The sequence below is a fragment of the Juglans regia genome, chromosome 9 (assembly GCF_001411555.2).
Source record: "Juglans regia cultivar Chandler chromosome 9, Walnut 2.0, whole genome shotgun sequence".
In the NCBI taxonomy this organism is placed as follows: domain Eukaryota; kingdom Viridiplantae; phylum Streptophyta; class Magnoliopsida; order Fagales; family Juglandaceae; genus Juglans; species Juglans regia.
In genome coordinates, this window is record NC_049909.1 from 21,172,580 (window position 1) to 21,185,932 (window position 13,353).

Below are 13,353 nucleotides of genomic sequence, written 5' to 3' on the forward strand. Positions count from 1 at the left end.
ACGAACGAGAATCTTGGATTGTAGGAATAACTCAACAGTGAAATTTAAGATATTTAAGCTATTATTTTTAAATCAAAAGTATTTTAGAGTATAGTAATTATCTAGACTACACAATGTACAGAACCTTTGAACTTTTCTTAGTTTTATTTCATGACAGTATGTTAAGATTATTTCCTTAAAAACGATATTTAAAATTTAGAAATTACATCATAAAAGGAAACGAGAGGATTAATATTGCTATAAATAATTAAATATAATTTATGAATAATATTATTGTCTAAAGAAAGCATATGACATACAACAAATATTTATAAAGATGCCTCGTGATACCTCTTTTTGTATTTCATCGCTCGATCCCTCTTTTTCTTACTTATCGAAAAGATTTCCCATCTCTCTCATATATATTCTTGTGCAGAGAGCCCCTCTCACCAAAACACTTTTCCATCTGTAAGTAACTTCTTGCTCTTTCTCTTCCAGAGCTTCTACTCTGCTAGAGTGTTTTTAGCTTCCGGCCTGGACCGACTGTGTGAGAGGGAAAGTAAAGAAAGCGGAAAAGAGGGGAGAGTTTTTTTTTTTTAGTTTTGTTGCTATTTTTATTTGCTGAGTGTTCGGTCTGTGACGTAGATACGATAATGTCGGGTTGCCGAGACGAAGATCCTCGTATCCATGGCATCAAAACTAAGATTGGGGTCGTCCCCAATTTCCCAAAACCAGGTTCGGCTTGTCATTTCCTCTTTCTTTCTCTGTTTGCTCGCTGAGTAAATGTAGGGAATGAAACTACATGCAGAATTTTTTTTTTTCAGGTATTTTATTTTTCACATTTTACAACCCCAGAAAAAGAAATTCTACTGGGAAACACCTTGTACGGCTATTTGGCTTGATAGTAGTGGGTTTCCATTTTCCTTTTGAAGAAACAATGGCCCATGAGTCAACAGAGTTGAACATTTTCTATCCCAAAAAAGAAAGTAAATTTTTTTTTTATATTTTTTCAGTTTCGTTTCTGTTTCCGCGAATTCCCGGGCTACCACATAAAGGGTTGCTTGTATTCGTATTCGTTTACTATTTTTTTTCTTTTTTGGTTTATTTTGTTTCGCATTTCTGTTATTCAATGGCCAAAATGGCAGGTATTATGTTTCAAGACATCACTCCTCTATTACTGGATCCGAAAGCCTTCAAGGACGCAGTCGATTTGTTTGTTGAGCGATACAAAGACAAAAGCATTTCAGTTGTTGCAGGTAAAAGAGAGAGAGAGACCTTCCTATATTTTTATTATTTTGGTAAAAGATTTCATTTTTGTGGGGTTAAGATTTTGATCAAAAGAGTTTTTGGAGAACTTTTTACATCTCTTTGATTAGCTCGAAGGTGGTGGGCTTCTTTCTTACGTCAAAGTAGGCCTGGATGATGCAGAAAGTGCTTTCTCTTTCCCTCTAACTTTCAATTGCATAAGTTTCTGGTTGTCTTTTTTGAATGCTTCCGAGGGACATTATGGAATGGAAGTGGCTGTGGGTTTTTGCTGGAGTGATTTTTTGTTTGACTATAAACTTTGGTAGTGGGGTGGCCATTGATTACTCCCTCAGAAGTTATTCTTGTGCGGCTCACATTTACTCTCTCTCACTCTCTCTCTGGACATGTGCTCTGATTCAATTTGCATGAACGGTGGTTGGTGATGGATGCCCACCTTGTAAAAATGTGGACCCGCCTGATGCGAGTTTCAGTTGGGCGGCTGTTTCTGCTCCATTGTCATATGGGTTTGCCATTTCACTGTTACTTGACTTGGTTCGATGCCTCGTTTATTTTCTTCCTCTGTCGCGCTTTATTTTTTTCAAGGGGTTTGTCTCTCTTGCCATCTTTTCTGTGGTTTTCCCTCTCTTCAGGTTCAACTGCTTGAGATTAACCCCTGAAACTCTAATAATCATCCAACTATTTTATTCTTCTTCTTTTTAATCCTTGAATTTTCAATTGCCCTTTAAACGATGGTAACTTGTGAGATCACAGATATTCCGATATTCCGTTATTGAAATTTGGAAAGAAAAATTCTAAACATAAGCCCCACACCCTGCACACCCACTTAAAAACATGTGATTTTACTTTTTTATCCTCATATTTCATATTTCATATTGAATTCAATATGAAATATGAGGATAAAAAAGTAAAATCACATGTTTTTAAGTGGGTGTGCAGGGTGTGGGGCTTCTGTATAGCACAACTCTAATGAAATGCATGCCGTGTGCAGTGATGGTCTCACACTCTAAGACAATCTCTTATCCTAACATTTTTCCCACAACTTGTGGGGAGTTGTAAAAGTTAATAGAATTTCATTATTGACAGGGCCTTGGGCTCTCGTTTTTGTTTGAGTTCATTTCTTTTATTTCTTTTGTTGTAAGTTTAGCATCTCATTTTTTGCATATCGGATCCAAAGATGATTTGATTCACAATCATTATATGCATTATTTCCTCGTGTGCACATCAGGATCTTTCCCTGGTGTGCTTATATGAACTTTATCGAGTGCTCCACAAGGATATGTTGCACTCTATTACCATTAAAGTCCTAAATTACGGCATTTTAGGTTGAAAACTGAACCCTTGAAATGATGTGGAGATATGTTATGTTCAACCATTGCCAAGACGTGTCTGTTTCAATATCTTTTCCCAATGCAGTTTTTCAAAGTCGTATCAGTTTTTCAACACTATTCAGTCTTCTGTGTTAATATCTCTTAGACATTTCTGCAACCATTATCAATATTCTGTATTTTCAACAAGTTTATAGTAATTGTATTTCCATGAAATTTGTTGATTGGGCATTAGTATTTTTCTAGAAGGAATGCTTAAAAAAAATTGTATGCTATAATGAACTGGGCTTGACAGTTGACACCCTTCTGATGTTTGCCTTTATTACTAGTGCCACTACTACAAATAGTAGTTTAGTTTGGTATTGGACTTCTAATGGCTAATATTATGTAATTAACTCCACTTTGTAGTTTGTATGAATATAAAAGTCAACTTATTGACATAATCTGCTTGTTTATGTTGTCAAAATTATACAAGGCTCTCAGTGGTGCACCACTTGAATTGAAGCTCTCTCTCTCTCTCTCTCTCTCTCTCTCTCTCTCTCTCTCTCTCTCTCTCAGTATTCTAGCATATGGCTAGTCAATGGATTGTGAATGAACTGTATATTTGCTACAGGGGGTTCCAGATTTACATGGTTCATGAAGTTTTCTGCATTAATTCATATTGTTTTTTCTTCTGCATAATTGATATTTTACATGGATGGCCATTTCTTAGTTGGCAGTTGGAGAGTTAGACTGAATAATCTAATGTGAAATTGCACTTACCATCCTTGAACTACCTCCGGTTTTACAATATACACCCTCAACTATCAAATTGGTAGGGTGCTTATCCCTTGAACTGCCTCTGGTTTTACATTAATTGATGTTATGTGGATAGCCATTGCTCGCACATGCCATTTCTTGTAATTATTGTAATTATTTTCTTTATATGCAAAACTAATGAGTTTTTTAACAACTTATCCTTTGCATTGTGTTGTAAAATAGAGTGCTTTCTTGTTTTGTTTGGGTTTTTCCAGGAATCGAAGCTCGAGGTTTTATATTTGGTCCTCCCATTGCTTTGGCTATAGGGGCAAAGTTTGTTCCCTTGAGAAAACCAAGGAAGCTGCCCGGTACTTTTAATCTTGCTACTATTATTTACTGTCTATCTCTGCATGAATATATTTATTCTCCAATTTAATACTGCCCAAAAGATCTCCACTTTTATGTATGTTTAAGACACTTTTTCTTTACATTGGTTGTTGGTTCCTGGCAATGCTATCTGATTCAATGCATGGCTTTTTTTCAGAAACTTTTATGTGTTGCTTTCGCCTTATTTTATTTATTTATTTATTTTAATGTGATCCTTGAACCCGTAATTTGGCCTCTTGTAGTTTGCAACTTTCTTTATATATTTTCCCTGATTACAAATTAGTTTACTAATGGATCTATAGAGTAATATTCAGATATGGCTCTTACAAAACATATCAGTCGGTGTGTAAATCGGTCGGTCCGGTCCGGGGGGTGATGGACTGAAATTTTCAGTCCATTTTCCCCAGACCGGACCGGTAGCTATCAGTCCGGTCGGTCCATTGGTCCGGCCAATTATTTTTTATTTTTTTTCTTCTTGTTTTTTTCAGATAAATTAATAAAAAAATATTTAAATTACTAAATTAAAATTAAGTGAATTATTAATGTCGATTAGTAAATTACATTAATATTAATTTGTAATTACAATTTACATATTTAAAATTTTATAATGTAAATAGTGATAGGTTAGATGAAAATTATATAATTAATCATACAATTATTATATAAATAATATAATAAAATATATATTTTATTTTACTATTCGATCGGTCCGGTCCGGAAAAACCCCACCGCGGGACCGGACCAAAAACTTTCGGTCTTCTATTTCATGGACCGAGACCGACCGGTCTCAATCTTGGTTCGGTCCCATCCGGAACAAATCAGTCGGTCCGGTTGGTTTCTCCGGTCCGGACCGACCAACTTTCAGCCCTATATTGATATCAAGGCTTATCCAAGACATGTCTTTGAGTCTCTTTTGATTTTGCCTTTTGCCTTTGGCAACCTCCTTTTCTCAAGAATCTTTGCATAACCTGTTAAAAAAGCTTTAAAATTACCTGAAAATATTTACTTATATATATATTTATGTATTTGAAATCAACTCAAAAGATGTTGTGGCTACTACATAAATTAGTCTGTTGTTCATATTTTTCTAATTAAATCTATCTTAATGGCAGGTGAAGTTATTTTTGAAGAGTATGTTTTGGAATACGGAAGCGATTGTCTTGAGATGCATCTCGGAGCAGTTGAACCTGGAGAACGTGTTTTGGTGGTTGATGATTTAATAGCCACTGGTGGCACACTCTGTGCAGCTATGAACTTACTAGGTAATCACATCATTTTTCTTATAGGTCACTAGGCAATCACATCATAAACTCTAATTACAGTTTTTGTTGGGGTTCTTATGATTTTAAATACTTCATGCATAAATATTTTCTTGTTAATTTAACATTGGTATAAATTTATGACTGATTCATATCTTGTAAGTTTTTTGAACATTTGGTAGATTTTTTTGGGAGATCCATTTCATTTGATGGGACTGTCAGGAATAACAATGCTAAACTAGCATGACATACATGATATTTAACATGTTAATGTAGCAAACCCATACGGGTCGGCTCAAGTGGTAAATGCATTGGTCTTGGTGGTATGCTCCCTTCAGGTCTAAGGTTCAAATCCTCTTGGGTGTAAACAATTTCTAGGAGTTATTAGACTGGGGGAACTTCCCTTTAATTACCTTAACCCGAGGTACACTTGCGGGAAACTCTTTGCCGGGGCCTATGCACCCCCGGGATTAGTCAGGACTTTGTTCTCGGACACTTGGTGCCATTAAAAAAATGTTAATGTAGCATTTACACTGCAAACTTAATCAAGCCAAAACACCAGCAAGCACAACCATTGGAGATGGGATGAAATTACATTTCCTATCCTTATAAGATAACGGATTGCGTGTGAGATCATGGATTCAGTCCCGTATGGGTTTGTACATTGTGTTTTATCTAAAGAACAAGAAATGGATTTACTCTCATGGTAGGAAGCTAATTGGCACCTAATGGGAGTCTAAATATGAAAATTCTTTGGAATCAATTCTTGATGCCTGTTGTATTGAAAGATGTTTTAGTCCTCAAACTACTGCATTTTAGCAGAATTCTATATGATCAGGCTGGTTTTTTTTTTTTTTTGGGGGGGTGAATACTAGGGTTGCTAATTTTGAGGTCTAGATAGCAAAAAGAAAAAGGAAAATATGTTAGTACTTTGTTGTGAGGGTTATCGATAAAATTAGGGTACCGTCCTCTTCCTTTAAAAAAATGTTGGTACTTTGTTGGCTCAATAAATTTACTTGCCTGGTTGAACTTGGTGCGCTACTGATTTTCACATTAAAAGTCATACTGAATTTGAAAATCTTTGTGATTTCTTTTTGTCAATGATGTTCAAATCTTTGTGTTGATTACTTTCAGTCAATATTTTGACGTAATTGCTTTGCTTCTCAGAACGTGTTGGAGCAGTAGTAGTTGAATGCGCATGTCTAATAGAGTTACCGGACTTAAAGGTGAGCATATTGCTTCAACTCTTTCTTATTTTGTTTGTTTCTTTTTCTTTTCCATTATAAGCCATCTAATGATTACAGAATTTGCTAATGCTACTAGGTATGCCTGTCACCTAGTTGCCTTCTTTAAATATCAATATATATTTGCATGATAATGTTTAATTTGTGCTGGTTTAATTTTATTGGAAATTGAGTTTTCACACACATCTATTATAAGCATGGATGTAACTAAAACTTTCTGGACATTGCAGGGCCGGGGGCGTTTGAATGGTAAGCCATTGTATGTACTAGTGGAATACCAATGATCATGGTTGATGATACAGTTTGCCCGCTATTGCTCACCATGATGCCATTTACAGTAGGATATTATTTGGGTATTTCCCATCTGGAATCTGATTTTCAGATCTCCTATTCCCCTTCCCTTCTCTTCACCCTTGCCCCCCTTTTTTCGGCTCCATTGTTAATGGATTTTGATGTACCTCATTTATTGATACCCTTCATTTCACCTATTAGTATAGAACATTGAATTATGGAAAGGAGTTGATTTGAGAAATGCTTGTAGTAGAGCACATTTTTTGGTTGGAAATGAATTCAATACCGCCTCTCAAGGGTTTCTTTGGGATTGGAATAGCTGTCATGCCATCAGAGTGTAGTTCGACCTTAAAACGGACAGAGACTTCGAACACAAAGTCGTTATCTCTTGAAAATATTTGCAGCCTGATAACTTGCTTCTTCCGTCATTCTCGTTGTTGCACATTTTATATCAGGCTTGCTGAAAGTTTGGGACTCTGATCAAGTACACACCACATCAAGGCTATACTTACTCACACTTTAAAATCTCCTCATTAACTAAACTTGAATAGGCCTGCACTTGCCTGAGATGTTCAAGTTATGAGACAAAAGTGAAGAGGAACAAAAGGGAGTCTGCACAAAGCAAAGCTAACAATACAATGCTGCTCAATTCTTGAGGTTGTTTTCAATATGAGAGAGTGCTATAGTCGCAAAGACTTTAGGCGTGTGAATTTTGTATCAACTTTAAACTAGCTGTAGCACCAACAAGCAACTGAGTTTTGTGGTGAAATTTTCCAAAATTCAGAAGCAAGCTGTGTTTGTTTGAGAGTTGCCGAGAATTGTTGCTATTATTATTAAGCAGCATTGTCATATATTCTAACCATTAACAAATACTCTGGCTGAATACCCCATTTTCAGTCAACAAAAAGAGAGGAGCAATCCTATAATCAACATATCAAACATTCCTCAATACCCAAAAGCAAAAGTAATAGAAACAACATCTTCTTCCAAACATATAAATTAAAAGAAAATAAAATAAATCCTAAAATTGGTTAATTAGCATTTATCAACCCAATTTTTCATAACTTACAGAAAATACCCCCCCACCCCAAAAAAAAAAAAAAGGGAAACGAAAAATTGTGTTGATAAATGCAAAGAAAGAAGGTTTATGAACCCTCGCCCAAAAAAAAAAAATTAAATAGACGAAAAAATATGAAAAATATTCCAAGTATTTTTACAATTTATAGATGATAAGAAAACAAGGCAATACCGCACGAGAATCCAACACTAGCAACTCCCCATTCTCCCCGCTCACCGAGTCGAATCCCACTCGCCCATCCATTACCGAGTCGTTCACCCGTTGTTGCTTCGACACCTGACCCGCAATCACCCGGCACACCAGCATTGCCCTCATGCCCCTCCCACTACCCGCACTCTCGTGGGCCTCACCGCTTCCCGAAAACGTGCAAATCGCTCTGCCCTTCCGCCCTGGAAAAACCCACGCGCCGCCCCTTGAGTCATAAACTCCACCGCCCGAGGTGGGCCCCAGGCAATGGAACCGCATCACCTCGTTCCCGTCCGCAACGCACCGCGCATTCTCCTCCCACGTAGCGCCACCGGTCGGGCCGCCCGAACCGGCCCGGGACTTCACCGTCTCGCGATATTCTTCGAACAGGGACACGGTTCTTGAACCGTTCTGGACCTTGAAAATCATCTTGATCCGACCCGTAAAGGCTTTGGGGCTCCAACTCGTGTGGAAGATAATCTCGACGACATTACGGGAAGGATGGCCCTCATGCAGCTCCATCAGTGCTGGGAGGGACGGGTCCGGAGCACGGGCAGGCCGAGCAGCAGAGTCACTGAGCCTAGAACGGTTGGGCGGGGTAGAAACCGGCTCGGCCTTATATTTGGAACCGGGTTGCCGCTTAGGCGACGAGGATTTCGGCTTCTTCTTGGGCTTTTGCTTGGTGGAATCGATAACGTCCTTAATGCTCTGAACGCTCTTTCTGCAACTGGTGCCCGGCATGAGTAGCTTCGGGTTGGGGTGGTGAACGTCCTCGAAAGCTCTGGACTTGCAGTGCAACGACTTGACCCACCCGCTCGCCATGCAAAAACCAGGGTTCGGATCCTCCTCTCTCACTCACTCTCTTCGTATTACCGTGTTGCTTCTGCCGCTCTCATCTTCTTCCGTTATGAATGTGCTAAACTGTGCTGGTTGCCCGTTGGGTGCCAAGAAAGAATGGGATGGGATTGCAATGGCGCGATATTTGGTGGGTTTGACGTGGCTAGAAAATGCAGATATAAAATGACTGAGTTGCCCTTCTGACGGTCTCAGAACTACCCACGTGGACGCGCGCGCTCTCTCTCTCTCTCTCTCTTAGAAGAGGAGATAATAGGAACAAATCTCATTTATTGTTCAAACAAAATTTCATCGATAGGCTTTGTTCGGTGAGTCTTCGTCGGGTTATTATCGCATGAAATAATGCAACGTACAATCGAATGTGTGCTGTGCAATAAAAGGAGTTAGATTCATTGTTAAAAAATAAAAAATTTTATGTGCTATTTTTATTTTTACAGATTTTACTAATATGCTTAGTTGTATTTTTTTTAATATAAAATAATTATTTTAATCAATCATATTCATGATATGCGTAAAAAATACTCAAAAGTGAGTAGCAAAACTATTAAAAAAATAGTTTTTTTATTATATAGATTCTATATTTATTCATTTTTTAAAAAAAAAATTATGACGTTTGCGTACTCTACGATTGTAAATATAATTTTTCTTATCATATTTGGTCTTCTTCTAGCTGCATGCAATACCAATCTTTTTTTTTTTTTAAAAAAAAAATTCTTTTAATAAATTTATAAATTGACAAAATTTTATATAATATATTAAATTTATTTTATAATAAAAATAACATTACAATCTTATGTATATCAAAACACACTATGGATTTAAGAATTTATTTTTGTAAAATTTTTTAATAGTTAAAACATATTTCTTAAAAATCACGAGACCTTATTTTTGTCTCTTTCAATGCCCTAAAAACAAATCCCTACACTGGTCTTTGATCACGGCAGAGAAGAGAGAGAGATCATACATAACACTCACACACTGCTACTTCGATTTGCATTAACTTGTTTATATATTCAGTGGATAAGTACTACCTAATTAATTAATCTGGTCAGGTCATTTTCTAATAAAAAGTTTGTTGTGCCTGTGCCATCTAACTTGAATGGTTCATTGCATTGTTGCTTCTTAAAATCAAAGCAACAATAATAATTAATTATTATTTCACTTATATGTTGGTGAGCTTAGAGTTTTCAATGAAACAGGAAAAACTTCGTACCCTTGTTGTTCCTCTTCACAAAATTCAACTACTCCAATATTACAAGATATTGCCTTAATTGCCATTACAATAATTAATTAAAAATAAATAATAATCTCCTATATAACTATTCTTAAATTCCCTAGTACTCTTAAAAGGAAAAAGTTCACAGCCGGTCGGGTATGAATCTAATTTTAATACCAGACAATATAAATCTACCACATAGGCCATGTACCAACCTTAAATTTACACCCATAGGTACATGATTTCATTTTCTCTCTCTCCCACCCCGACGCCTGCAACCCTTCTCTCTTAAGAATGTATATACAGTGATGATTTTCTGATATGAAAATAATGTAAGATGCAAAAAAGTGGTAGCATCCATCCCCCAAACTGGTCTGGAACAATGACAGAGAAGCTTAAGAGAGGAGCAACAGTAGGTTTTTTTTTTTTGTTTTTAGGGAAGCACAGGCAAGTAGGTTTTATTTCAAAGAAAAGTTCATCCTTTTCCAAAGCGTTTACATTTAGATAATTTCCTCCTATGGACCAAGTGATGATTTTATGCTATGAAACATTTAGATAATTTTTTGCAACCCCCTCTCATGTGCAGAAAATGATCTAAACATTTAGATGTAGAAATGAGGCATTGGGTGGATGGAAGCTTCAAGCAAGAGAAGGTAGTAGGTGTATTTTAGAGAGAGAGAGAGAGAGAGAGAGAGCGAGAGAGAGAGAAGGGTGTTGCAGGCGTATAGGATGGGTGGTGAGGGAGAGGGAGAGAGAGAAACGGAAGAGATAAAAAATAAAATGAAATCACGTGCATGTGAGTGTAAATTTTAGTTTGGTATGCCTACTACGTAATAAATCAGTATTGGCTGGTGTTAAAGTTAAATTCTCACCCGACCGGCTTGAAGCTTCTCCACTCTTAAAAAATTGGTAAGCTATTAGGAAATGAAATAGAAAGAACAATTGGCAACAGAAGCATGGAAAGAGAATAGAAGATGGCATGCAGAGAAAGCGTCTAAAAAAGCACTGAAATTTAAACAAGTAAAGCGACAGATTTTCTTCCACTTCTTCTATATAATATGAACAACTTTAATCCCCATTATGGGGTACAAAACAGCAATCCAGGGTGCCATTGGGATAGCGGCTTGGAGGTGGATTAGAAGGAGACAATTACATTGAGATAATCAAAGTCTAGAAATTTTTTTATAATATTAATACTGCATTTCAAATTCAAAACCCCTAGAGGTCCAAAAGTACTCGACGATTTGTGATTGAAATGGGCAACCCATTTCGGCAAAGTATCAAAATTTTAAACAAAAAAACATGTCTATTGGCTTTATTTTATAGTCATCATGAGGTTGTATATATATATGCTTATGATGTTTAATTAAAAGAAGTGCATGGTTTAGGAGTGCATGAAGCAATATATGTAAATGTATATATGGTGGGTCAAGGGACTGGGAGTAGTGGGAGTTTGGGGCTGCGGGTGGAGTTTTGCCAGCCTTTGGTCTCACGCCTCTGGAATCATCAAAATCTGAGACGCCCCGGGAACTGCGTTGTCATGTACGTGTGTCTGGGCGTGCTGCTGTTTAACAATCCCAGAACTTCACTTCCACTGTGGACGGTAGGAATTCTAGTATCAAACCCATAACCTCTCTCACCTTTTGACTTTCTTTTTGTCGAATTTTATAAATTTTATGGGCTAAATTAGTTTGGTTTTAGAATCAAGATAAGATCTATTTGAATATTTTTATTTTTGAATAATCCTATACATCATATTTTCATCTTATTTTAATTATATTAAATAATATATGATATATTTATTACTATTAGATGATAAATAAGTATGCATTAAATGAATATTTAATAATAATAAATATATCACATCTTATTTAATGAGATAATAATATGGTGTATAGAGTTTTCTTTTATAATACAGAAATATAGATGCAATTCAAGGACCTTACAAGTTACAGCATTAAATGTTATCATGAACAATATAAACCATAACATTAAGAGAAATGATTTAATTAATTTTATAAAAATAAAATTATAAATTGACATGTCTTGATGTAGTACGTTAAATTTTAAATATATTTTTATTATAAAATAAATTTAACATATCATATCAATTTTTTTTTATAACAGCAGTGTTCTCTATCAGTAAATACAGTGACATCCATATATTGCATCTATTTTTCTTAATCGTACTAGGTGTTTAGGAAAAAAAAATGTAATTTGAGTTTAAAAAAATGAATTTATATTTATATTTGGATTTGATATAAAATGTCTTGATTTTGAACACTAAAAGGAGGTTGATATGTATGTTTTAGATTGACATGGAGCCGTGAACCCATTAAATGGAGTTGAATATTTTAGTCCTGCGACAAAGCATTTAACTCAAATAAATGCACCTCTTCCTTCCGACCTTTATACAATAAATGTGCGAATTTTCGTACGTCCTAATCCAAGCCTAGTCGTCAACGCCATTTATGCAGTCCGCAAAATTGCCCTTTGGCATTTAATTGGTAGCCTCCTTTTTTAAACCATTTTGCCTAGGCGGTCAAAAAAGTACTATAAATGACTTGACCGGTTTGATTTAAAAACCTCCAACTCATTTACTTTAGGGTGATGCTACAGCCCCCGCTGGGAGCTCCCACTGGGGTGTAGTGTTATTTTATATGTGTTTTGTTTAAGTAATTTTTTATATTAATTTTTTATTATTTTAAAATATTTTAAAAAAATAAAATAAATTTAAAATATCATTCAGAAAATATTTTCTTAATTAGAAAGTAAAAAAATATAAATTAAAAAATATTTTCTTAATCATGAAATAAAATAAAAAATTATAAAAAATATTTTTAAAAAAATAAAATAAATTTAGAACATCATTAAAAACACTTCCTTAATTAGAAAGTAAAAAAAAAATTCATTAAAATATACTTTCTTAATCACGAAGTAAAATAAAAAAATATTTTTTTATGATTTTTTATTTTATTTCGTGATTAAGAAATATGATTTTTTATTTTACTTCGTGAATAAAAAAAATATTTTTTAATAATATTTTGAATTTTTTTATTTTTTAAAAATAGTTAAAATTATTAAAAAAATCTATATAAAAAATAATTTAAAAAAAAAAACACATAAAAAATACACTAATCTCCAGCGGGAGCTCCAAGCGGGAGCTCCCAGCGGGAGATATAGCATTTCCCTTTACTTTATATTGTGTAATCATTATAATTTTTAAAATTTTTATATTAAATATAATAAATAATTTAATTTTTTAAAATTTTTAAATAATATTATTATTATATTTAATTTTCATCTCATTTATTCTCTTATCAACTCACTATCTAATAGGAGTGTTACCCGCATCATACAGTGTGGAGTAGCCCCCTTCCAGCCCCTTGCCCCACATGTACCTGGGGTGGGGTTTTCACTGGCGCCCCACATATCGAGGGGTAGGACAGACTCCTAATCCATCCCGCCTCCCGTCCACTTCAATAATGAACTACAGCTCACTAGGTCAAAAAAATATTTCTGGATCCAA

At 35.2% G+C, this 13,353-nt stretch overlaps 2 protein-coding genes across 2 annotated transcripts; one reads left to right on the forward strand and one right to left on the reverse strand.

The window, feature by feature from the left end:
* Positions 1–365: 365 nt before the first annotated feature.
* On the forward strand, positions 366–7,307 carry LOC109013120 (adenine phosphoribosyltransferase 3-like). The gene is made up of 7 exons (XM_018995098.2): positions 366–447; positions 625–714; positions 1,125–1,235; positions 3,584–3,676; positions 4,808–4,957; positions 6,122–6,180; positions 6,429–7,307. Exons 2-7 carry the CDS (start codon positions 633–635, stop codon positions 6,480–6,482), a joined length of 549 nt encoding a protein of 182 aa, XP_018850643.1. The 5' UTR covers positions 366–447; positions 625–632; the 3' UTR covers positions 6,483–7,307.
* Positions 7,308–7,644: 337 nt separating this feature from the next.
* Positions 7,645–8,730, reverse strand: LOC109013128. Its single transcript, XM_018995111.2, has one exon. The coding sequence runs from the start codon at positions 8,573–8,575 to the stop codon at positions 7,703–7,705; it is 873 nt and encodes a 290-aa protein (XP_018850656.2). The 5' UTR covers positions 8,576–8,730; the 3' UTR covers positions 7,645–7,702.
* Between the last annotated feature and the right edge of the window lie 4,623 nt (positions 8,731–13,353).

Coding starts and splice junctions, on each gene's coding strand:
- LOC109013120 (XM_018995098.2), top strand. CDS start 633: ATGTCGGGTTGCCGAGACGAAGATCCTCGTATCCATGGCATCAAAACT. Junction 715..1,124: donor CCCCAATTTCCCAAAACCAG/GTTCGGCTTGTC, acceptor CCAAAATGGCAG/GTATTATGTTTCAAGACATC. Junction 3,677..4,807: donor AAAACCAAGGAAGCTGCCCG/GTACTTTTAATC, acceptor TCTTAATGGCAG/GTGAAGTTATTTTTGAAGAG.
- LOC109013128 (XM_018995111.2), bottom strand. CDS start 8,575: ATGGCGAGCGGGTGGGTCAAGTCGTTGCACTGCAAGTCCAGAGCTTTC.